At 39.7% G+C, this 26,008-nt stretch overlaps 2 protein-coding genes across 4 annotated transcripts; one reads left to right on the top strand and one right to left on the bottom strand.

The window, feature by feature from the left end:
• Positions 1-1,526: 1,526 nt before the first annotated feature.
• On the bottom strand, positions 1,527-19,306 carry pnpo (pyridoxamine 5'-phosphate oxidase). 3 transcript variants are annotated; one of them, XM_088323968.1, is made up of 8 exons: positions 18,983-19,306; positions 18,499-18,568; positions 16,259-16,383; positions 10,001-10,100; positions 6,561-6,614; positions 6,368-6,496; positions 4,818-4,888; positions 1,527-1,838 (listed from the first exon to the last, which is right to left on the bottom strand). In XM_088323968.1, exons 2-8 carry the CDS (start codon positions 18,541-18,543, stop codon positions 1,676-1,678), a joined length of 687 nt encoding a protein of 228 aa, XP_088180094.1. In that variant the 5' UTR covers positions 18,544-18,568; positions 18,983-19,306; the 3' UTR covers positions 1,527-1,675. The 3 variants fall into 3 exon arrangements, with proteins under 3 accessions (XP_088180094.1, XP_088180093.1, XP_088180092.1); XM_088323967.1 differs by having other exon boundaries at positions 18,499-18,626; positions 18,983-19,297; XM_088323966.1 differs by lacking the exon at positions 18,983-19,306 and having other exon boundaries at positions 18,499-18,961.
• Positions 19,009-24,524, top strand: mrpl10 (mitochondrial ribosomal protein L10). The gene is made up of 5 exons (XM_088323969.1): positions 19,009-19,158; positions 21,272-21,444; positions 21,591-21,755; positions 21,838-21,982; positions 24,112-24,524. The coding sequence occupies exons 1-5, from the start codon at positions 19,089-19,091 to the stop codon at positions 24,321-24,323; spliced, it is 765 nt and encodes a 254-aa protein (XP_088180095.1). The 5' UTR covers positions 19,009-19,088; the 3' UTR covers positions 24,324-24,524.
• Positions 24,525-26,008: the final 1,484 nt, after the last annotated feature.

Here is a 26,008-nt window from a genome sequence, read left to right as displayed (position 1 = left end):
TGCTGGAGCCCATCCTGGCTGATTTAGGGCAGTGGGCAGTGGATCACAGGGCACACTGAGACATACAACTCAATTTGGACCGGCTAATTCACCTGACATGCATGTTTTTAGAATGTGGGAGGAATTGTTTTGAGAACAAGACCCCGATGACGTAGAAACGCTCAGTGTCGTTTTGAACATTCCAGACATCGTGGCGAGGTGGTGGAGCCCATGTTGGGCTTCCTTGGCACGCCCATGGGAGGAGCCGGCACACCATCTTGCGGGAGACGTGGGCCAATAAGAAGAGAGCTAAAGGACTTGAGGAGAGGGCTTCACAGAGACTCCAACGACACAAATTCGGCCGTTTTTCGATAGAATACACTTCTTAATGAAATTAAATCTGACCCCGTGTGGAAATGTCTGCTTCCTGTTCATCTTTTCCCTCAAGAAACGAGCGCGCATAAATTGTTTGGTGAATGGAGTCAGATGACTAATTCGAACAATTTGGTAAACGGTACATTTTGATATTAATTCCCGACATCAGAGAGGCGACCAAAATGCATACTCTGACTAAAGCTGCCCTTTATAGAAGAGTGGCAAGAAAAACGTTATAAAGAATAATAAGAGGATTTTGTTAAGTAAATGACACACATATGATTTTTTTCTCAGTAAGTAAGGAAAAATTGAGCCGTTCGTAGGTTCTCGCAGTTTGACAGGTATGCAATTATCTCATCTCATTAGCTGCACCGCTTATCCTCAGTAGGGTCGCGGGGGTGCTGGAGCCCATCCCAGCTATCTTCGGGCAGTGGGCAGGGGACACCCTCAACCGGTTGCCAGCCAATCGCAGGGCAGACATCAATTATGTTACCTCCTAAATTTCCAAATGGACCTTTTGTAGGGAAATTTTCCGCTCAATTTTCAAATTCCTTTCCACTTTTCGGAGTTTTACTAAATACAATTCTAGTAAATTTAAGGGATGGAGGATTTTATACATTTTACTATAAAGGATTTTATACGATTAACTTCAAGTTACATTTATTGAGTGCAATGAAGATTTTCACAGAGTAGGTTTAAGTTCAATGACAGGTCACGCTGATCTGAATGCGGAATGTTTTGTTTGGTTCTGTTGAAAACAGGACTCTGACGCAGGACGGCAGGCATCGTTTGGAGAAGTTGTTTTGGTTGGTCCAGACATTAGAGGTGGAGCCCACGTGGGGCCTTCCCTGGCACGCACATGGGGGGAGCCGGCACACCAGCTTGCGGAAAAAGGTGGGCCGGGAAAAGAAAGCGGAAGAAGATCGAGAGAGGAGGCTTGACAGAGACTCGAGCGACATTAATTCGGCTAATTCGATGGCGTTCACTTAGTTAAATTGGTGAAGAAATTAAATCTGCCCCCGTGTGGAAATGCCGGTCTCTTGGTCATCCTTTCCATCAAGAAAGGAGCGTGCATTGTTAGGTGAATGTAGGTTGTGTTGGGTTAATGGAGTCAGATAACGAATTCGAACAATTTGGTAAGCGATACATTTTAATATTTAATTCAGGGAAAACCCCAATTATGTTTTTATTTTTATATATTTAACGTACGACTCAATATTTCAACCAAAAATAGAAAATGTTGTTCTAAAATACAGAAAATGAAATGCTCAAGTGTTATGAAGGCGCTAATGATGAAAATCGGCCGAGACGGTTCCGCTCGTCACGGCGAGAGGCGCTGGTAAGCCCAGCCTCCCTCGCCGCGACGCTGATGGTCTCCAAGCTCGGCTTCGGGGCTCATCTTGGTGAAGGCGATGCGGTCGTGCAACCTCGTGGTTTGACCTTGCCAGAACTCGATCATATGGGGCTTCACCAGGTAGCCCCCCCTGGTGGGCAAAAGAACAATAAGTGGCTATAGACCGCTTTACGGCCTATGCCATCAGCAGAGGATGCATATTCACAGCGGGAGTAGCAGTACGAGTTTGAATGGAGCGGGAGAAGATTTGTATGTTGGTATGCTTTTTGGAGTCGCAATATGAGAAAATAGGTCTTCAGTACACAGCGCCACGAAAAACTATTTTCCCCCTTCCTTATTTCTGTATTTTTTGCATATTTATCACTCACAAAAGGTTTCAGATCATCAAACCAATTTTGACATCCAATGAGAAATACAAAATGCTGTTTTGAAATGTAGATTCCATTTTTTAGGACGCAAAAAAAAAATCACCTTCAGAAGTGATAACAGAAATCAACAGTTAATTGGTAATTTAATTAATTGATTAGTCATTCACAATGCTTTTGGCCCACTCGTCTTTGCAAAATCGTTTCAAATCTGCCATTTTGGAGTGAAGGACTATAAAGGATTTTATACAATTGAATACATTACTGCAGTAGCTCAGGAGGTAGAGCGCTCGTCTTGGGATCAAGGGATCCCAGTTCGAATCCCGGCTTGTCCGTGTTACATGTCGAAGTGTCCTTGGGTAAGACACTGAACCCCTAATACCCCCAATAAGCAGGTTAGCGTCTTACATGGCTGCAATACAAGGCCGCTATTGGGAAATGTGAAGCACATTGTAAAGCGCTTTGGGAAGTCATTGATTTGAAAAGCGCTATAGAAATGCAGATCATTTGGTTTCATTACATTTAATGCTAAATATATTCACTGACTGGGCTGTGGTGCGAGGTCAGGGCCCCCTGGTGAAAAATGTTGTTTACAGGAACGGCGGGAATGGGACGTACGGCTGATAAGATAATCAGCACACCCAGACGCTGGTGACGCAGAAGGACCCAGATGACGTAGAAACGCTCGGTGTTGTTTTGAGTACCCCAGACATCGGGACTCTTCTACGAGATGGTGAAGCCCAGGGGGCTTCCTTCAGACATGGGACCAAGTCACACATGTGCAAGTCTCAAGTAAGTCTCAAGTCTTCACCTTCAAGTCCCAAGTAAGTCCCAAGTATTTTTTTCTTGGGCAAGTCAAGTCACAAGTCAAGTCCCGAGTCTTAGATTGCCAAGTCCAAGTCAAGTCACAAGTCATAAAAACAGCGACTCGAGTCGACTCGAGTCCAAGTCACTAAGTCTCAAGTCCCCATGTCTGGCTTCCTTGGCGCGCCCATGGGAGGAGTCGGCACGCCATTATGCGGGGAGAAGATGGCCAATAGGAGAAAGCTAAAGGACTTGAGAAAAAGGCTTCCCAGAGACTCCAACGTCACTAATTTGGCCGTTTTCGGTGGAGTACACTTAGTTAAATTGAATTAAATCTGCCCCCGTGTGAAAATGTCGGCTTCCTGATAATCTTTTCCCTCAAGAAACAAGCGCGCATAAATTGTTGGGTGAACGTAGGTTGTGTTTGGTGAATGGAGTCAGATAACTCATTTGAACAATTTGGTAAACGCTACATTTTGATATTTAAATTCCAACAGGAGGGTCTTCTAAAATGAGCAACTCTTGTCCTGAGGCATCAAAACAGCCCGAGTTAAGGTCAGGGTTCATGACTCCACTATAAGAAAGGCACTGGTCAAAAATGGCATCCAAGTTCCCAGTCAAAAAACACTATTGTCACAAAAAAGCACAAAGCATCTTTACACGTTCGCCAAAAAGCATCTTGATTATCCTCACTACTTTTGGAGAAACATTCTATAGACTGACGAGTGAAAAATTGCACTTCGCAAACCCATGTTGGCGTGAAAATGGACCAGCATTTCACAAAAAGAACATGATGCCAACAGTAAAGCATGGTGGTGGCAGTGGGGCTGCTTTGCTGCCTCAGGACCAGGACCAGGACAGCTTTCTGTGGTTGACAGAATCATGAATTCTGGTGTTTACCAGAAGATCTTGGAGGAGAACGTCCGGTCATCAGTGCCTTCAAACTCAAGCGCTCTTGGATCATGCACCAGGGCAACAATCCGAAACAAAACAAGTCCACTATTGACTGGCTCAAAATACAAAAACAAAATGAAGGTTCTGGAGTGGCTAAGTCAAAGTCCGGATTTAAATTGGATTCAGATGCTGTGGTGTGATCTTAGACGGGGAGTTCATGCTTAAAAAAAATTCCTATTATAGGGCAGATGTCAAATATTATTGCAAAGAAGAATGGGCAATATTGCAAAGAAGAATGGGCCAAAATTCCTCCACAGTGTAAATACTTATAACCAATTTCCACAAACGCTCTATAGCAGGGGTGTCAAACTCATTTGAACTCTGGGGCCACACGATAGAACAAATATTCTCTCGGGGGCCGGACTACTAGATTAGAGAGAAAGGAAAAAAAGAGAGAAAGAAATAAGAGAAAGATTGAGAGAGAGTGGGAGAATTAAAGAGAGAAATGGAGAAAGAGAGAAAAAAAGACAGAGAGAACATGAGAAACAACAGAGATAAAAAGAGAAATAGGAAAAAGAGGAGAGAAAAGAGGAGAGAAATAGAGAAGGGAAAATCAAGAGAGAAGGAGAGAAAAGGAGAGAAATAGAGTAGGGGAAATCAAGCAAGAAAGAGAGAAAAGAGCGAAGAGGAAAAAACGAAGAGAGGAAAAAGAAGGTAAAAAGACAGAGAGAGAGAAATAGACAAAGAGGAACAAAGAGACCAGAGACAGAGAGTGAGAGAAACACGGAAGAAGAGAGAGAGAGAGAGAGAGAGAGAGAGAGAGAGAGAGAGAGAAGGAGAAATAAATAAAAGTACAGCATGTGTGAGAGGCACCTGGCTTTGACAACATCAAGTGGACATATTTCAACCTACAGCTCGTTTTTCTCTTGCGCTTCCATCAGCATTGTCTAGCATTGTTTGAAACCCCTGGTTTAGAAAATAGTTTTTTTTGTGTAGGATGGAGACGGAATAATGACATTTTTGGAATTATTTGTGAAATCACGCACCAATAGTCTGGCATGGGTACTTCTGTGTCTTTGTACTTCTCCTCAAGCTCTGCATTTTTCTCCATCAGGAACTGTGAAGACAAAGTATAGAAGATGTACTGAATGTGGAACTTTGTTACTCTCCGCCTCCATCTTCTGGCTGAAAACCATGATTGCAGCCTTAGACAGCGTATCCATGATGCACGTACTCGTACATGCATTTCTTAGATGAGCTCGAACTAGATTTTTTTTTTTCATCTTTCTTGGGTTCGGGTTAGCAGACTTTACAAGAAGCTGGATTTTTCCTACTATTACTTTATTAATGCTAAGCTAACAAATACTAACAATAGAAACCCGAGGGGACCGTCCCCTTCAGGAAGTGAACGGAATCCCTGTAGCAATGACTAAGACCGCCCCTCAAGTTGTGAAGTCACACCCTCTCTTCCTGACTATAAAAAAACGAAAAAAGAATTAAAAAACTGAAAGAAAAAAAGGAAGGCAAAAAGGGAAGAACAATAGAAAATAATGAAAGAAAGAATGGAAGAAAAAAAGAAAAAAGAAAAAGAAAGAAAGAAAAAATATAGGAAAGAAGGAAAGAAAGGAGGGAAGGAAGGAAGAAAAGAAAGAACGAAAGACAGAACAAAAGAAAGAAAGGAAAACAAGAGAGAAAGAAAAAGAGGAAGTAAGGATGGGATGAAGGAAGGAAGGAAGGAAGAAAGGAAAAAACTAAAGAATAAAATAAAAGAAAGGAAGGAAAAAAGAGTGAACAAAGAAAGAACAAAAAAATGTAGGAAGAAAAGAAAAAAGAAAAAACAAAAGAAAAAAGAAAATAAAAAAGGAAAGGAAGGAATAAAAATGAGTGATAAGAGAAAAAATTAAAAAATGAAAGAAAAAAAAAGTAAGGAGGAAAGGGAAGAACGAAAGAAAAAGAAAGAATAAAGAAAGAACAAAAAGAAAAAAGAAGGAAAGAAAGATAGTAAAATAGAGGAAGGAAAGAAAGGAAGGAAGAAAAGAAAGAACGAAAGAAAGAACAAGAGATAAAATAAAGAAAAAAAATAAGGAAGGAGAGAAAGGAAGGAAGAAAGGACAAACATAACAACAAACAGAAAGAACAAAGGAAGTCAGAGAGAAAGAGAAAATAGAGAAAGAAAGACAGTAAGGGAAAGAGACAAAGAGAGGGAAATTGAGAAATAATAAAGAGATACAGAGACCTCAAAAGAGAGTGAGTGGAAGGAAGCGAGTAAAAGATCGAAGGAAAGAGAAAATGAAAGAGTGAAGAAAAAGAGGGAAAAGAGAGAGGAAGTTAGAAAATGAGACAGAGAAACATAAACAAAGAGAAGGTGAGCGAGAGAAAGAGAAAAAATGAGAGAGAAAGAAAGGAGCGGAAGGGAGAGAGATAGAAAGGGAGAAAAGAAACAGCTCAAAAAAGAAAGAGAGAAAGTAATCCAGCTTGTCCTATCGTGGACATTTCAAAACCATTCGCCTCGAATTTTACCCGCGCCCTCGGCGAGCCCGATCGGGGCCGCACACCGCCCCTTTCGCACCCCCGTTTCAAGCCTTCGACTCCTTACATCTCTGTTGGGAACCGGCGTACTCTGCCGGCTCACCACCGCCCCGATTTGGCTGCTTTTTGGCCGGGAGTGGAAGTACTCGCAGGAGGTCTGGTGGGGGACCTTCTCCACCTCGCCTTCGATACGGATCTACCGGGACAAAGGAAAACCGCTCCAGATCGTGAACAAATAGGCGCATGGTGTTCGTCCTCACTTGTCTGTTCAATGGCTCCCAGTAGAAAACCAGGCTGGCGCGAGGGTTGCTCTCCTGCAAATGGAATTTATAGTTAGGGGCAACTCATGGATCCTAAGGCGATTGTTCTCGGCCAATCAGAACGCGAGGGCGTCCATCTTTCTATCACGGTACAGTGTTCATTTTACCTCTGAAAAGTGATGGGTCCCGGGCAATTGCGCACTGCTCGCACATTCTCAGCGCACAAGAAAATCTAGCCAGCTCACAAAAATCAGGGCTCAAAATTACTAATTAAGAAGCGACTTAAGTCAAAGTTACAGTGCATGAAGGTAAAAATACACGGGTTCCCCTGACGTTGTGTCCTAAATGTGGTATTTTGAAGTCGAGTCGAAGTAGAACAAAGTTGAGTAAAGTTAGTAGAGTTTGTCGGGGAACCGGCTTCTTTGGCTCGGCTCACTAAAAGGAACCGGCTCTTTCGGGTCCTAAACGGCTCTTCGGGTTATTTTCGCTTCTTTCATCCCTATATGGCTAAATATTATGTAAAGTTATGCACAAAATAACTTAAAGGAAGGGGGGAATAGAACAAAAAAGAAAAAAATACCAAAATGAGTAGTGAAAAGCTGAGAAAAAAAACAAAAGGAAGAGAAAAAAGAAGGAAAAATTTGGAAAAAAACAGAAAAAAAGAAAAGAAAGAAATGTAGGAAAAAAGTAAATAGGGAACAAAAAGAAAAACGTAACAGCTCGGAAAAAATAAACACAATGAGATTTTTTTTGAAGGAATTTAAAAAAAAGGAGAAAAAAACACGAAAAAAAAGAAGAAAAAGTTCAAATAATTTCCATATATATCAAGTGAATCTTGTTGCCAACATTGTACTTCCACTAAAAAATGTGATTAGGTACAGGTCTGTATCTTACAACCGACTCAATAAGCCCCCAAAAATGTTAATATTATGCGACAAAATATATCAGGAAAAAAACAAAATGGAAATCTTGTGAAAGAATTGTTAAAAACAAATGACAACCTTTGCAATCGTACATGAGTCAATTCATTCAAAAGTGAAACAATTTTTTTGCATTGCCGGAAACTCAGCAAAATGTCACTTGATGTCAAGTTTTGGACATGTTTGATAATGACTCAGTTGCCACACTTGGGATTGCTGTTGCTCACTGTTGTTTCAAGCGTTGCTCACTGACTTTGTGTGAACGCTCAGACCCGTAAGGAAAATTACAGGGAACATTGGTCCCAACAGAGATCTATGGGTCCCCAAAATTTTGTGTAATAGGGGTTGAAATTGTAAATCGGCGACAAATATATAATATAAATCTATATATTCATTCAGTTTTAATCATCACAGTTTATTGGTAATACAAATCAGTTATCACTTCAAGATTTTTCAGTTCACAACAATATTGTACATTATACAAAATAATATCGCTGAAATAATTATATTCATCTATATTTTCATTCAGTTTTAATCATCACAGTTAATTGGTAATACAAAGCAAGTTATCACTTCAGATTTTGCAGTTCATATATTCTTCGCGGTTTGCTGTCCCGCCACAGTTGTAATGCCTTCTGAAGGTCCAATCCATTATCATCCTCCTCATAGCGTCACCAGGAATATAATTGAGTCCATTTTGGCAGAAAAGTCTTTTTCTTGCTAGTATTCTTTTATTTTCTTTCGTCGAATCGTTTGCTTCAACACACGTGTTTTCCTTGCCTCCGCGATCTTCCGAAGAATTTCTCCGCTGTTTTTTCATGACGGAATTATTGCCGTTGTTATCACTTTCTTCATCATGTTTCGACTTATTACTGACACTGAAGAAATGACCAATTTTGTGTTGATTTTCACCTTCCCTCGACAACAAGCACCACAACAATGACGTCATATCGAAGCAACGAGATCTCGTTTGCCTAGATCGGCGAGCAGACGAAAACTCGAACCGCGAGACCAAAACAACAATGGCGGATCTGCCTGACGGAAAGTGTGGATTGCGGTAAATCTTTGTAAAAAAAAGCAATCGGGTAATAATGACAATTTTGTGTCAAAACGGTTGCGTCCCGGGGACGCACATTGATTTGAGACTATGCGTCCCCAGCAAAAATGATGCGTCTAGGACGCAGGGACACAGGCAAACGAGAACACTGACAGTACAGTAGAACCTCTACTTACGAATTGATCTTATCCTGGGAGTAACTTTGTAACATTTGTGAGTAGGGTGTTTTGTATCAGAAGTGGTTAGGAACTGAGGTTCGTCCCGTCTCCTCAGCCAAAAACTCAGGGAAGTGTTCGAAGTGGATAAAGGCATGAGTTGCCCTTACGTTTAACTCATTGTAAAGACGATTAATGGGAACTGGAACAAAGTTGTTTGTTCTAAAGGATTTTATACATTTGACTATAAAATATTTTATAAGATTGGATACAAGTTACATTTATTGAGTGCAATGAAGATTTTCACCGAGTAAGCTTAAGTTCAATGACAGGTCGCGCTGATCCGAATGCGGAATGTTTTGTCTAGTTTTGTTGATAACAGGACTCTGATGAAGGACGGCAGGCATTGCTTTGATAAACGCTCTGCTGTTTTGAGTTTTTCCAGACATCGAGGCGAGGTGGTGGAGCCCACGTGGGGGCTTTCCTAGCACGCCCATGGGAGGAGCCGGCACACCAGCTTGCAGAAAAACGTGGGCGGAAGAAGAGAAGGCAGAAGATCGAGAGAGGAGGCTTGACAGACTCGAGCAACACTAATTCGGCCCTATTCGATGGAGTTCACTTAGTTAAATTGTTTAAAATATGAAATCTGCCCCCGTGTGGAAATGCCGGTCTCTTGTCTATCTTTTCCAACAAGAAACGAGCAGGCATTGTTAGGTGAATGTAGGTTGTGTTTGGTTAATGGCGTCAGATAACTAATTTGAACAGTTTGGTAAACGGTACATTTTAATTTATTCCCTAACAGTTCTACAGTGTTTTATTTTTATTAAATTGAAGTCTATGTTTGCTGTTGGGTCGGTTATAGCACAGCACCCTATTAGCCTCACAGCATGACGTGTAGCTCCTCTCTTCCACAAAAATTTGGTATAAAACCATGAAATAGAAACCTGGACACGCCTAAAACAATTCCGGAACGGGTTCGTTCTGTCACAGGTTATGAACTGAAGTTCGTCCCTTCTCCGCTAAAAACTCATTTGAGAAAGTGTTCGAAGTGGATAAAGGCATGCTGTTGCCCTCGTGTTCAAATTTATTTGGATTCAGTGATTCTGAGTTAAAGTTTGGTAAGCATTTTCTTTATCAAATAATTACTTGAGTAAAAGTAAGGGCATGCTGCTTAGATCCAACATGAAGGGGAATTTGTTTAAAAATTTAAAAAATATATAAAATGGCAAGAGAGAAGCCCGACCGTCCCGACTGAATGATTGACATTTTACACCCGGTCCCAAGTTCTCACCTCTACAGAGTACCCACCAGCTCAGTTGCTTTGCGGCTCTCGTAGTTGGTGAAGAACAGGAATCCCTTGTCGCTGTAACCTTTGAGCAGGACCATGCGGGCCGACGGGCGTCCGTCTCTATCGGACACAAGGAATCGAGAAGAAATACTTAGTTGAAGGCGCAGTGTGTAGTATTTGAACACGGGGTAATAACAAGGATAGTATCAGTCTCCATTGCTATGTAGATGACACTGAACTGTATCTTCTCATGGAGGAATCCACTCCATTAAATTGTGGAAATTTGGAGGCTGAGCTAAAAAAAAATGGACGTCACTTAACTTCTTGCGCCTCAACCTTTAAAAAAATTCAAATTTTAATCATTGTTCCATCTAAATGCCGTGATTTGTTCTCAAAAACTGCTCTGAACATTGAGAAATAACAGCCAGAACCACACAAGACGAGTTGGTCAATGACCTGAAAAGAGCTGGGACCACTGTTTCCAAGGTTACTGTAGGTAGTACACGAAAACGTCTAGTTTTGAAATCATGCATGGCACGAAAGGTTCCCCTGCTTAAACCAGCACATGTCAAGACCCGTCTTAAGTTTGCATATGACCATTTGGATGATACAGAAGAGTCATTGGAGAAGTTTTGTGGTCTTATGAGACCAAAATAAACCTTTTTGGTCATGTTTCCACTAAGAGTGGTTGGAGGAAGAAGAATGAAGAGTGCAATCCAAAGAACACCGTCCCTAATGTGAATCATGGGGGTGGTAGCATCATGCTTTGGGGTGTTTTTCTTCACACGGGACAGCATTTTTCTACATCAGGAACTGTAAAGACATAACTTCCTTCCCTCAGTCAGAGCACTGAAGATGGGACGTGGCTAGGCCAACGCGACAACGACCCGAACCACACAGCCAGGAAAACCAAGGAGTGGCTCCGTAGAAGCATATCGAGGTTCTAGCAAGGCCCAACCAGTCTCAAAACCTGAACCCAATCAAAAATCTTATCAGCGACAGCCCAGAAACCTGACCGATCTAGAGATGATCTGTGTGGAGGAGTGGGCCAAAATCCCTCTTGCAGTGTGTGCAAACCTGGTGAAAAACTACAGGAAATGTTTGACCTCTGTAATAGGCTACAGTACCAAATATTAACATTCATTTTCATAGGTGTTCAAATACTTATTTGCAGCTATAACACTCAAATTAATTGTTAAAAAAATCATGCATTGTAGTTTCTGAATTTTTCTTTTTAGTTTATCTCTTTCACAGTGGACATGCAACGACGATTAGAAATTTCAGACCCCCCATGATTTCTAAGTGGGAGAAATAGCAGGGTGTTCAAATACTTATTTTCTTCACTGTATATATAATCTGCAATTGGCTGGCAACCAGTTCAGGGTGTCCCCTGCCCGGAGATAGGCTCCAGCCCCCCCCCTGCGACCCTAATAATGATAAGCGGTACAGCTAATGAGATGAGATAAGATAGATAGATGTCTAGATAGATAGATGTCTAGATAGATAGATAGATAGATGTCTAGATAGATAGATAGATAGATGTCTAGATAGATGTCTAGATAGATGTCTAGATAGATGTCTAGATAGATATCTAGATAGATAGATAGATATCTAGATAGATAGATAGATAGATATCTAGATAGATAGATAGATAGATATCTAGATAGATAGATAGATAGATAGATATCTAGATAGATAGATAGATAGATATCTAGATAGATATCTAGATAGATATCTAGATAGATAGATAGATAGATAGATAGATAGATATCTAGATAGATAGATAGATAGATAGATAGATAGATATCTAGATAGATATCTAGATAGATAGATAGATAGATAGATAGATAGATAGATAGATAGATAGATAGATAGATAGATAGATAGATAGATAGATAGATAGATAGATAGATAGATAGATAGATAGATAGATAGATAGATAGATAGATAGATAGATAGATAGATAGATAGATAGATAGATAGATAGATAGATAGATAGATAGATAGATAGATAGATAGATAGATAGATAGATAGATAGATAGATAGATAGATAGATAGATAGATAGATAGATAGATAGATAGATAGATAGATAGATAGATAGATAGATAGATAGATAGATAGATAGATAGATAGATAGATAGATAGATAGATAGATAGATAGATAGATAGATAGATAGATAGATAGATAGATAGATAGATAGATAGATAGATAGATAGATAGATAGATAGATAGATAGATAGATAGATAGATAGATAGATAGATAGATAGATAGATAGATAGATAGAGGCATGGATGACTGATTTAAAACACTTCTGAATGTGAGAGGTTTCCAGGTCTAAAATTTCCATCCATTGTTCGATCCATTGTCCACATGAAACAGTTCTTTCATGAGCTTCATTTATTCATTCCATTTTACTCTGAGACACTAAATAAGACACACTGTCCCTTTGATCCACTCCTGTTATAGGCGTGTGTACTTATTACTTTTCGTGTAGCGCTCGTGTGAAACTAATTGAGGTATTACTTCGAAACCACATTGTAGCCGTAGGGCCCATTTATCTTTTATGAGAGTTTGCGCTAGCTTGCGTTAGCGTATGTTTGTGCCGAGGAATTTAACGTGTGAGGCTGTCTACGGTCTTTCAGGTCGCACTGGTTCAAGAACTATTGGGCTAACATACCCTCTGTAGACAAACCATCTGCACAAATATTTGCAAAGGCGTCCATTTTGTTTGATACTATCGTTTAAAGTACTTTACTGCTAATTCGAGGCATTTGTCGTTGATTACAAGCTCCAGAAAATGGTGTATGCGCGATCACGCTGTTTAAAATAAACCAAGAGAGGTAAAGGAAACTGTGGTTGCGTTTTTTTTTTAGATCTCGCACACTTTAAAATTAAATTCTTGCGCCTTAACCGCGGAAAAACCGAAATGTGGACTGTTGATCCAGCTGCCCTGAACCTCGAACAATGTAATACCACCCGTAGTGACACGGTCCGAAAACTAGGTGTTAGATTTGATCCTAATCTGTTGTTTCAGTTACAGGTGAAAAATATGACTAGACCAGCTTTCTTCCATCGCCGTAATATTGCGAAGATTTGCCCGATGCTGTCTCAATCGGATGCGGGAATTATAATTCATGCGTTTATTACTTCTGGGCTTGATTACTGTAATGTATTGCCATGGTTGGGTAGGGTTACTTTAACTGGATTACTTTTGGATTACTCCAATACCAAATATGCTAATAAAAGACAAAAGAAGCTAAATATGAATAAAATTATGACTCACAACACGTGGTAAGCTTTCTCTCCTGGCTTTGATCTCTTTGATCTCCGGCAAAACTAACATAAAATGCGACAGAAAATGAAAAAAAATCCAAACAGCTTGCCAACATCATTTTTGCCGTTCCATGTATTCCGTTACTCCCCAAGCCTGCACAAAATTTAGTCATTTTATTCATATTTAGTTTCTTTTGTCTTTTATTAGCATATTTGGTATTGGAGTCATCCAAAAGTAATTGAAAGTAATCCAGTTAAAGTAACCCTACCCAACCCTGTGTATTGCTTTATGGTCTCCTGAAGTCTAGCATCAAAAGAAAGTAGTTTGAGCATATTACTCATCGATTAACTAATTTGCATTGGCTTCCAGTCCGCTTAAGATGTGACTTTAAGATTCTCTTACTAACATACAAGTATTTGTCTGGACTTGCCCCCTCTTTTCCCTCCAATTTGGTCTTCCCCTATGTTCCTCCACGAAGCCTCCGCTCACAAAATGCCGGTGCAATTGTGAATCCAAAAGCCAATTTTTTGTATTTATAAGTGTTAAAATGAATGTGTTATTTTCTTTATCTTCCCCCTTTTTAAATCATTCATAAAAATACATACTTAATTTTAATATACAAATTAAACAACAAAAAAAACCTAAAGAGCCATCAAAAACAGTTCTCTAAAGAGTCGGAATTCCCATCTCTACAACAGACCATTAGAGTTAGCTTTAATTTATTAAACTCACTTTGTATTGTTTAACTGCTGATTGTTATTTTATTGTATTGAAAACTGTTTATTTTTGTTTTACCTCTTATGGATGACCTATATTTCACGTTGACAATATATGTGTATTATTTGTTATCGTTGCAGCCTGGTCATCCTGGAAGGGGGATGAACTCACGTGCGGTCCCTTCTCAAGGTTTCTTCATTTCCTCATGTTGAGGTTTTTGAGTTTTTCCTTGCCCTCGTGTAGGTTTTAGATCAGGGTATGGAGTCATAGTAGTCTGTACAGCCCTTTGAGACTCCTTGTGATGAAGGGCGTCACAAATAAACATAACTTGACTTGACTTATCCAGCTTTTTATTTCTCACACACAATTCCACAGAGTTGAATCACACACCAAACAACAACACAAATATATATATATATATATATATATATATATATATATATATATATATATATATATATATATATATATATATATATATGAATATACAATTGACATTCCCATGACAAACTAAGGAAACAACGGCAAAAAATGATAGTAAAAGAAATCAAATTAAAAGGTGAGGCGTTTAGACATCAAGTCGAAGTTGTGTCATAAATAGGCTTCCATCTTTTCTCAGACCGATCCTCTTTCAATTAAAGTCTTGCGGTTTTTTTTTCCCCATAATGTACATTTTCTTTCATTTGTCTCTTGATTATGACATACCTAGTTGTATTGACCAGTCAATAATTTTCCTGGCATAATTCCTAATACATAAGTCACTGGGTCCAACCGCAACTACCACCCAATAATTAATTCGATTTCTCTCTGAATACTTCTCCAGAAATGTAGTAAATATGTCTTTAAATGATTACTACTCGTTTTACGATTGGTATATCGTAATTGCCAGCTTTTTGACATTAAAAATACAGAATATTGAAAAAAAAAAAGGGAAGTGGCAAACTTTTACCAAACGGAAATCGATTACGATCGTTTGAGCGGTTCACCCACGCACAGAGACTTTAATCTCGTTTCAAAATAAAGCAGCCGAGAACTAAAACAATCTTCACCGGTGAATATTATTTTCTTTGGTTTGAATTTGAAAAAGCGGTCGATTTTTTTTCTATACGGAACTCGTTTTTAAGGGTCGAAAAGCGGTCGTTTATTACGTAAAGCGGTACTATTGGCAGGTATGGTATGTTTCAGTCTTGACTGCTTGTTTAGGGTGGTGATGGCCCTGGGGAAGAAACTGTCACTGAGTCTGCAATTCTTTTCTTCTTTCAACCTACAGCTTAAGGCTGGTTATATTCAAAACTTTTTAAGACTTTTTAATGCCTTTTGAAATAAAATTAAAGACCAATTTGACAAAAAACAACACAACTATTTCTTGCATACAATACATCGTGCCTCATACACATAGGAAAACGTTCATTGGACAGCAATTTCTCATTAAATGTCCACTTTCCTGATCCAAAATGGCTATTTGGATTGTGAGTGGACCCAAAACATGAGTCTGCTCTGAAAGGCCCGACTGAAACCACATCACCGTTTTGATAGTCCCGTTATTGTGGTCACGCCATGTTGTCAAGCGATTTAATTGGTGAATTATTAAAAAAAAAAAAAACCACAATGGATAAATGCTACACAATCTTATTATCCATCCATTATCTGCACTGCTTATCCTCAGTAGGGTCGCGGGGGTGCTGGAGCCCATACCAGCCGTCTTCGGGCAGTGGGTAGGGGAGACCCTCAACTGGTTGCCAGCCAATCACAGAGACAAACAACTCACTCGCTCATTCACACTTAAGGACAATTCAGACCGGCCAATTAACCTGAAATGCAAGTTTTTGGAATGTGGGAAAGTGCTCGGAGGAAACCCACGCAAGCACGGGGAGACCATGCAAATTCCACACAGGAAGGTCTGATCCCATGACCTCAGAACTGTGCCGCTAACCACTGCGCTACCCACTAAATCTTATTAATGTATTCATATTTTTAAGACTTCTGAAAATTGGATTTAAGACATTTAATAGCCTATTAAGGCCTTATTTAGAGAATAATGAATTCAATGCCTTTCAAGACTTTTTAAGGGACCTGTTTTGCCTAAGAAATGGCAGTAGGTCAAAGAGGTGGTGCCCAGGGTGAGATGAGTCCTTTATAATGTTGCCTCAATGTCTTTTCTGTGTTGATGACACCCCAAATGTGAGTATTGAACGAGGTATCGAACATCCAGAGCAGCTTTTTGCTAGTTATTTTTTAATTCTTATAATTATTTTGTTTTATAACCAAAGTAAACATGCTTACTTGGTCGCTGTGGCGATACACATCGCGTTGGCCTCATAAACTTGCGGGCACTTGGTGGCTTCATCGAACCAGTTTCCAAACTCCTTGATTGGGTCCAAGGAAGTGAGTTGGTTCTCCTCAAAACACTAGAGTGAAAAAAAAGCAAGTATGAGCTATAATACGAAACAAGTTGGAAATTTATGTGAAGTCACGTGAGTTTGCTGGATTTACTTTGCTCTCAACATCTGCCAGACAGGATACAAATGACTGACATTTGTTGTTTTGTGAACTCATTCAGTGCCATAATGCATGTATGGCATTGTTCTAGAATTGCCCAAAGTAAAAATATGTTTTTTTTCCCCCGTTTTATTTTAAAAAGCTATTCTAAAGGCTTTGACACTGCTGATCTGTAAGTATCAAGCCTCTAGGAATGAGTTCAGTATGAAAAATAGCCAATGGATCGTAGGAATCGCTTTGATAAGATCCACACATTAAGGAGCCCCCACTTCCTCATGTTGCTTTGTTTCTTCTCTCGAGCGAACGAGAGTGTTTGGGCGGCCCCCGAGTGACCGAAACGATGTAATCAGGTCACCGGAACACCTGAGGCTGAAACATTCTTGCAAAGTTCATTGTTGAGATATTGAAATGCATCAATTCACCAAAAAAAGATATTTCTCTGAAGTGTTTCAAGGGAGTGAGCAATGTTCAACTGCTGTTTCGTAATTTATGGTAAAAGCTAGAAACAGACTTGTTTTTTTAACACAGTAACACAGGAGGTAGAGCACTCGTCTTGGATCAAGGGATCCCAGTTCGAATCCCGGCTCGTCCGTGTTACATGTCGAAGTGTCCTTGGGTAAGACACTGAACCCCTAATACCCCCAATAAGCAGGTTAGCGCCTTACATGGCTGCAAGGCCGCTATTGGGAAATGTGGAGCACTTTGTAAAGCGCTTTGGGAAGTCATTGACTTGAAAAGTGCTATATAAATGCAGATGATTTCATTTCATTTCAGTATAAGGGGTTCAAGCTTTCTTTTGAAATGTTTATGCCTATATAGCACAGGGATGTGATTTGACCAAAGTGAAATTATCTGAAAATTAGCGGGGGGGGGGGGGTGATTGCTAGCTGGGGGGGGGGGGGGAAACCAGGTAGGACCAGGGCAGTAAAAAGTACAATAAGTATAGGCCCTACAGTAAAGTGTTGGTGTAATGTACACATGAAAATCTATTATTGTAATTGTTAAATATTTATGGCCATTTTTATTACGTTATAATATTTTCGAAAAAAATGGGAAAACTGTCAAATAAATTTGAAAAGTTTACCACCTACCTCAAAATTCACGACTCTATCAGCAACTGGTACAGGTTGTTGGGGTGGATCACGTCTCTTTATTACCGCTTCCGATTGTGATGTCAATAAGGGATGGAGGCCGTAAAGTTTTGGAGTTTTCGTTTGGGCACCGAAACTTCCAGCGATGGAATAATTTGTCGTTCTTGACTGGAGTTCTTTCACGTGTTTTTTGCTCTTTGCGTGACTTTCAAGAGCTTTGAAACCTCTCCCACCATAGTCGATGGTATCATGACACCAAATGCAAAGTGCTTTCCCGGCACGATCGATCTTCCGAATAAAGTCATTGAACAAATTCGTCACAGTCTTCTTTCCAACATTCGTAGATAATTCCTTCTCCAACCAGTCCCATCGAAACTTGTTTTTTACAATCTTATCAATTTCTTTAGCTCGCGGAGCATCTTTGCGTTCGATCACGGACATCTTTCTTTAAACACCCGGCAAAAACGTGTGAGAAATGAACAATGGCACACTCCTATAACAAGCGCGTTTATTGGTCAACACGAGACTTCAACCAATCGCAAGTACGTTTCATTTCAGTTACGGAAACACTCAAATGGCATGCTGTCGAGACGAAATCGTTTTTTTTTACCAATTAAAACACCGGAAATTTTAAAATTTTATTTTTGGAGATAAAAAAAGCGGAATTCCGCGAATTAGCGGAAAAATCACATCCCTGATAGCAACACAACAAAATTGTTTATGCAAACGTCTGGCATTGAATGAGTTAATTATTCTGTTATTCTATTTCTTTCAGAAACAGGCTGATCATTTCAGATTGTTCGATATTGAACGGTTGCACGTGCAAGGCTTAAAATTTAAGCCTTAAATGATGAAAAAATGACCACGATATGATTTTACATCCCGGTAATTACGATGCACGAAGCATTGAAATCCACATCTCGTGTTGCTCACCTCCTCGTTTCCTTTATACTTCTTCCTCATGTTGCTAAGGTCCATGTTGGAGGTGTTAGGCGTTTGCTGTCTGCAGGGAAAGTGAGAAAGGACGAAGCGATTGCACGAAGTCGAAATGGAAGCGCGACCTGCAGCGATTAATAAAGCGATCGGTCCCAATGACAGTATACGTCTCATGGTGGGCAAAAATCGTGACGTAAGGGCAGGTTTGCGTTACGTGAAAAAAATACATTATGCAAGTTTTGTAACTCGTGTTAATGCATAACTTTAATTGTCAATAATTGATAGTATCTCCCTGACCCATAGGTCCACAAATGCCCTGCGGCATTAGAAAACAACAAACCATTATCGAAAGAACACGCGGAACCATTACTGATGGTGCGTTCAATGTTCAATAATATTAGCCCGACTGATTAAAGACCCCTGAATTATTTTCAAGTGATTTATATCAAGGACAACCTCGTTACATTAAACTTAAGATTACCTTATATTTCAGTTTTATCGGGCATGACTTGTTTTTTCTCTTGCTAATAATAAAAACAACAATTCTACTAAACGAACACTACTGCTCTTATACTTGAATGTAGCATATGACGTCACTTCCGGAAGCCAACCCGAACATGGCGGCGACCTTGTGTGGAAGATTATTCCATAAAAAAGGTAAAGCGGTAATAGCCTTTAAAGTTATACTAATTCATTTGTTAAAAAAATTACGTAGTTATTAAAATCTCTTCTTAGGATATTTAAAGCTTCTGCACACGAAGCATGAATACGTTAGCGCGTCATGTTACAGTGGGCGTCCGTGTTCAGCCTCATACAGAATAATAGGTTGTTTTTTTTACATATAACTGCCCTATAAAGGTACTATGTATTTCATTTAAATAGTGTACTATATCATCCTTTAGTTATTTTTGAGTTGCAAAAAGTTGTCCGAAAAATGCTATACAAATTTGTTTTGAATTTATTGAAACGATAGAGCACCTCGTTAAAACGTCACTACCGTCGCACAGGAATGACGTCAGTCATATTTTATTATCGTCTATTTGAAATATGAGTTTCAAATGAATGTCAATGAATGCGTTATTTTAGGCTGACTTCATTGTAGGAAAATAATATTATTATCTCCAGACAGAAGAGCAGTTTCAGCGACAGACTGCTGTCACTGTCTTGTACTACGGACAGACTGAAGAGATCTTTTCTTCCTCATGCCATGAGGCTCTTTAACTCTACCCGGCAGAGTAAAAGCCCACAGTAAACCACACCACCTATATTGCATATTACCGAATCTTATTGCAATATGTATTCTGTGTAGCACTATTTAGTTATTCTGTATAACACGCTACAGTGGGCATTTGCACGTCACATTGGGTATTTGTATATTGTATTCTTTTTGCTTTATTATTGTATTGTTCTCAGCTCAGGGATGCTACTGGAAATGTAAATTTCCCTTCGGGGATGAATAAAGTATCTATCTATTTATCTAATACAAACGGAGCCCGTTATTTTAATTCACATTTTGATGTTTTGTTTTTAATTAAAGTTATTCTCTTCTTGCTGCAAAGGATAGTGGGATGTTTGAACGTTTTCTAAGGGATGGGCTATGATGCGGCAGGGGTAAACATGTGAAAGCTGTCAGAAGAGTGTGTTGTGTCACCCTGACCCGGGTGACATGGCCGCTTTCTTATGTCCCATTTCATGACCAACTTGAGTGCCGAGGTGCCTAACTTGTTTGGGTTGGCCACGGTCAAATTTTTTGGGTGGTTTTTGCTACTTTTTCCTTTTCTTTGTTTTTGTGTATGTGTTTGTCTTGCTGTCGGACACCCCTCTTGAGGGATAAGACCAGGGTAGATAGATAGATTCCCTCCTGAGCTCATATAATGTTGGGTAGGTGGGTGGATCCCTTAACCACTAGGGTCGTAGGGGCATGTTTTTCTGTGTCTTAGGCAAGTACAACCTGGTGGCGCCCTCCCTCTCCAGGCCATAATAGAACCCACTTCTATTTCGCAGCCTTAGTACATATACTGCAATCCATTATCCCCAATCAAATATTGCTGCAATCGTGTGCCAGTTCAGTGCCTTTTTGTATGGCCTGGTGGCTTTTTTTTTTGCTGCTCTTCCACAAAAAGTGAACTGCGCTAATGTGGCCACGATCCCCAATCCCATATTTCTGCGAGTGGAGACCGGGAGAATAAACTTTTGTCGGGAGGCGTGGCGTTCCGGTCTGCCTTAAATGGAATGTACGGTTGTGGCCGTGGTCCATTATCCCTAGTTGTTTCTGTTGCTGACAGCTGGGGCTAGCAGAGCCCATTTTTTACTTGGTTAGGACAGCTTAAGCTTGCTCTTGTTGCTCGCCCAAAATTAACCGCTCTGTTTGGGCTGTGATCCATTATTTCCAGTCGACTATTTTCTAAATTAGGTGGCGAGAGAATGAATCTGTGTCATGAATGGCGGCTGTTTCCCCCCGTTATTTACTCGTGATCCATTTTACCCAGTCAACTTTTGGGGAGTTGCAGAGCGCATATGAAAAACAAGAGAATTACTCTCCGGGGTTTCCGCATTTGACAGCGTTCTGGACACCCTTGACCACAATAAACGAAGGATTATAGTGTATACATTCAGTTTGTTAGGAGAAGACATTTTAATTCATGTGATATTTTTCTTCTACTCAAAGAGTGCCTGTTTCTTCCAATGCCGCCACTCATTTTCAAACAATGCAAATATAATGGATAAAAGACCATTATTTGGCTTGAATATGATTGTGTATCTCTTTTAGGATGGCTTCCTTTGGCTCAGAACATTCGGCACGGCTCCAAAGCGGTGACCCGCCACCGGAAACCAATGCACTTTGTTAAGCAGAAGCTAATGGCTGTGACAAAGTACATTCCCCCCAACCCAGGGCCTCCCCCTGGCGCTTACCCGCCAAAAATCACTGCAGTCCAAGAGGAGGTTGGTACCAGTTTGACATCTTGTCACACTTCAGTATAATCAATATTTTGGAGACATCGAGGGAATGAATTGAACCACATTTCATTACAATACAATGCAATCCAAAAAGGTGAAATTGAGAAATAAAACAAAACATATGTGTTCAGAGGAGCCTGTTGTTTGGGCTGCTGAAGCGAGACTTGGAAGGCCTCTTCCGGGATTGCAAGATGATTGCCGTGGCGCAGAACAACAGCTCCAACTCAGACGATATGGTGATGCTCCAGAATAGGCTCCACAAGCATGGTATTAAGGTCAAGTTCTACCCCAACCAGGTAAACAGGGAAAAATCAGGAAGGATTATATTCATTTACGAATGGTTCGATTTATATACCTGCAATTCTATTCTCGATGCAGGTTGTTCGTTCTTTCCTCAACGAGAGCATCTACATCAACATGGCTCCTCTCTTCATCGGGCCCACTGTGCTCATTGTCTGTAAAGAACCCAAAGTGAAGGAAATGCTTTTCACGCTACGGGCCAGTCCGCAGATGATTGTGATCGGTAATTTCCATTTATTTCCATGATCGACTTAGAACAATGGTTTTCAACCCATTTTACTTGATGTACCCTGGATTGTTTTCTTCATATTTTTTATTGTTTTGCTATGTATTTTTGGCTTTTGTTTCTGGCGAATTAAGCAATATTATTGGCTCATTTTGTTTCCTTATTTTTTCATATTGGTTAAAAATTACATTATTTTCCTACAGTAGAAGGATTGATGAATCGTTTCATGGTTTTACCACTGTTCATCCAAACATCAGGTTATAAAAATAATCCCGATAAAAAGAAAAAAATAATAATAATCGTCCTTAAAACAAGAAAAAATATCCTCCATCAACCATACCAGATTATTTTGCTCATTTAAAGATTGTATTTTTATATTATTTTACTTCAAAAATAGGGGGGAAACTTGGTTTTGAAATTTGAAAAAAAAAATGCTATAATAGCAGGATTATCCACCATATTCCATATTTTGCCCAAGTATTATTTATTATTATGGTAAAATATGATTTTTTTCCCCACTAAGAACAAAATGATCATATAATTTTCATCATTAAAGTTATATAATCTTTTGTTCATTTTTAAGGATTATTCTTTTCAATTTATCGTGTAAAATAAGTTAAAAAATATGAAGCAAATTCATGGGACAACAGGATTTTTTTGCAGTGAAGGTAAATGTGCTTTGCTATTACACTAATGCTATATTTTTGGGTTGGGTAATTATAATACATTAAAACATATTGCATAAATAAATACATTATATATAAATATATTTTAATTAGTACATTTACTTAGCACATTCATCAAAATGATATATTTGTTTAAGTATTTCATGCAAAGCCATCCAATTCTCTGAAATACTGAATTTTCTGCATACAAAAAGCCATATTTGCAGATTTATTTATGATTTTGTAATTATTGCATACAGGTATTGATGTTTATCATTTGAAAATAGCGGAAACTTGTGAGTTTGAATGTGTAAAACAATTATTTGTTAACCATATGATGCATTGAGAGAGTGTTCAAATATTTGTAACATTTTTAAATGTTTTTAATCGCATTGTTTTTAACTTTTGTCATATTCTATGTTTAATACTCTGGTTTTAAGTGCAATATCCCAGTTGTTTATAGTTTTTTAATTATATTACATGTGAATACATTACACGGGCTTCATACAGGTGCTTGAAATCCTTAAAAATGTTTTAACTGTAATATTGTGTTTTCAAGGATCAAGCAGTGATTTTGGGTGAAACACTTTTAAACGTTTGAATTTGTTGCCATGCTTAAAAATGACGCTAACATTGCTCTCTGGTGGTTTCGCTTTGCCATTAATTAATGGCAGTGGGCATTTGTTTGTCTTATGAAGCATCATCGCCCCCTACAGGTCGCGCCAAACAGGCAGGTGCATGCTAAATCCAAACCGGGCACTATGAATTGTGTATTATTGCAAGGATTGTGTATCAGTGATGGACATTTATTATGGAAATAAGGAAGCGTTTCCCAGTGGAGAATAATGGGGAGAACTTCCTGCAACTGAAAATATAAGCAACATATTACTGTCATTTGTACCCACCACCCATATGGGGAGAGATTTGTCTAAAAAACAAATATATTCCAGATTTACTCATGATCTAAAAATCATATGTCTTGATAAATGCACACACAAAATTAAAAATCACATATTAATAATAATAATAATAATAATAATAATTTCCTTGTATTGTCATTCTGTGTAACAATGTACACAGAACGAAATGTCGATTGCACCTGACCCGTTGTAGCGAGCCGATGCAGCCGCAGCCAACAGAGGGCGCCGCCGACCACTTTTTAAGTCTTAGGAATGACTCGGCCGGGGCGCGAACCACCGACCTCCCAGTCTCAAAGCGGGCGCCTTTGCAGACATATTTATGGCTCTGCAGAATACATGATTCCCACCGGATATCTCCTTTGATAAAACTGGAGTGACTGAAAAATTGGCCTTGAAAGTCCTCAAAAAGTGCTTGAATTTGGTCATGAAAAAGATGTATGAACCCTGTTTATATTTCCTATTTGTTATTATTTTGTACCATATACTTTTCCAACCGGAGGAGTAGCAACACGATAATAACAAGGCGATTCTGATTCTACAGGCGCCTGCATAGAAAACACGCTTCTGAGCGTGCAAGGCCTGACAAACTACGCCAAACTGCCGTCGGTCACCGTGGTCCAGGGCGAGCTGGTGAGCGGCCTCAGCGCGCTGGCCTCGCAAACCAGCGCCTTGCTACGGAGACATCCAAGCCACTTGGCGGCGCTGCTGCAGCAGTACGTTACGCAGCAGACCGAAGCAGACAAAGCCACGTGAGACATCTTGGGACAATGAGGACATTTGCACCGGGGCGAGGAAAGAACACGTACATTGGAATGCTGCCTGGATATACTGTAATAAGGTCTTAATTATTAGTTCCATTAAAGGAGTTTTCGTAAGGTCCAAAATCTTCTTTTTTTTGACTGAAAGCTGCATGCTTAATGTTTTAAATAAACATTTCTTCTTAGAATTAACCTATCAATTGTATACATAAATGTCCCATGGCTTTTTTCAAGGATAATGGATCTATGGTTGACAGAGCCTTTTCTAGCCCCGTCCCCTGTAACTTTAACATAGCAATAACATAGTTATAACATAAGTCAAATCATATTTGTTATTACAGAAATTCAAATGAAGTTCTTTTGCACTTTATCAGTAACAAATGAATAGCTCGCTGCTTCAAAGGTTTTGGTGATCCCTGCTCTAATTAATTCCTACTCTTCTCAGCAAATGGGTTTCAAATCCACATTGTTCAATGCAGAAGATAAAGACTGCTTATAAGGTGGGGATATTATTCAGGGTTGATCTTGGGTCTCCAATGTGGTGCCTGCGGACCTGTTTTGAAAAGGGCTCACCAGTGCTGGGTCATTGTGATTTTATAGTCAAAGGATTTATTTTGTGGTTGACAGAGGCTTTTTAACCCCAATTTCAATAATTAACTCAAGTCAATTCAAGTCAAGTCAAATTTATTTATATAGCCCTTAATCACAAAAATGTCTCAAAGGACTGCTCAGGATTACAATGACACAATGACCTGATCTTAAACCAACATGCGGGCAAGGAACAACTCAAAACCTCAGCGTGAGGAAAAAGAGAAACCTTGAGAAGGGACCTCACAAGTGGTATCCCCCTTTCAGGATGACCAGGGTGAATTACATTTAGCATTACAGTACACAAACATCGTAAACACTAGGTAACATGTTGAAAATTTGTCCGGAAAGTGCATGACAGCAGCGACGCCCCCAGCCTGTAAACTAGTCCAGAAAGTCTATGACGGCCACGACACAGCTTCCCATTTCTGCCAGCTGGTCCATGCGTTCACATGCATCGGGTCAAACGCTAGTCCGCTGACTCATCTCAAATCGTCCTTCTCCTTCGTATCACCACCAGGCAGGCAGTCAGGAAAAAGACAGGACAATACAGAATATGAGGTGGGCATCAACTATAAGCTTTGGAATAGAAGTGTGTCTTAAGCCTTGATTTAAAAACTTTCATTGAGGTTGCAGATCTTATCTCCGGAGGCAGGGCATTCCATAGCACCGGGGCCCGGATGGAGAACGCTCTCGAGCCTGCAGACTTCTTGGCTCTCGGAGTCACAAGTAGACCGGCATTTTCCGAGCGCAGACTCCTTGCAGGAAGATAGGGGGAAATCAAATCAGAGAGATAAGAGGGTGCAAGTCCATGCAAACATTTATATGTTAATAAGAGAACCTTAAAGTTACATCTTAAGTGGACTGGGAGCCAGTGCAAGTTGGCCAATACAGGAGTAATATGCTCAAACTTTTTGGTCTTAGTCAAAAGTCTAGCTGCTGCATTCTGAACCAGCTGCAAACTTTTGATGCTAGACATCGGGAGACCAGAAAGCAATGCATTACAGTAATCAAGCCGAGAGGATTTTAGATATCAATGGTAGGTTAGAGATAGGGCGGAGATTGTTGAAGTTGTTGGGATCTAAACCAGGC

This window comes from Urocampus carinirostris, chromosome 19, assembly GCF_059441175.1.
Source record: "Urocampus carinirostris isolate Australia breed hairy pipefish chromosome 19, RoL_Ucar_1.0, whole genome shotgun sequence".
NCBI lineage: Eukaryota > Metazoa > Chordata > Actinopteri > Syngnathiformes > Syngnathidae > Urocampus > Urocampus carinirostris.
This window is presented reverse-complemented; position numbering and strand designations above follow the sequence as displayed.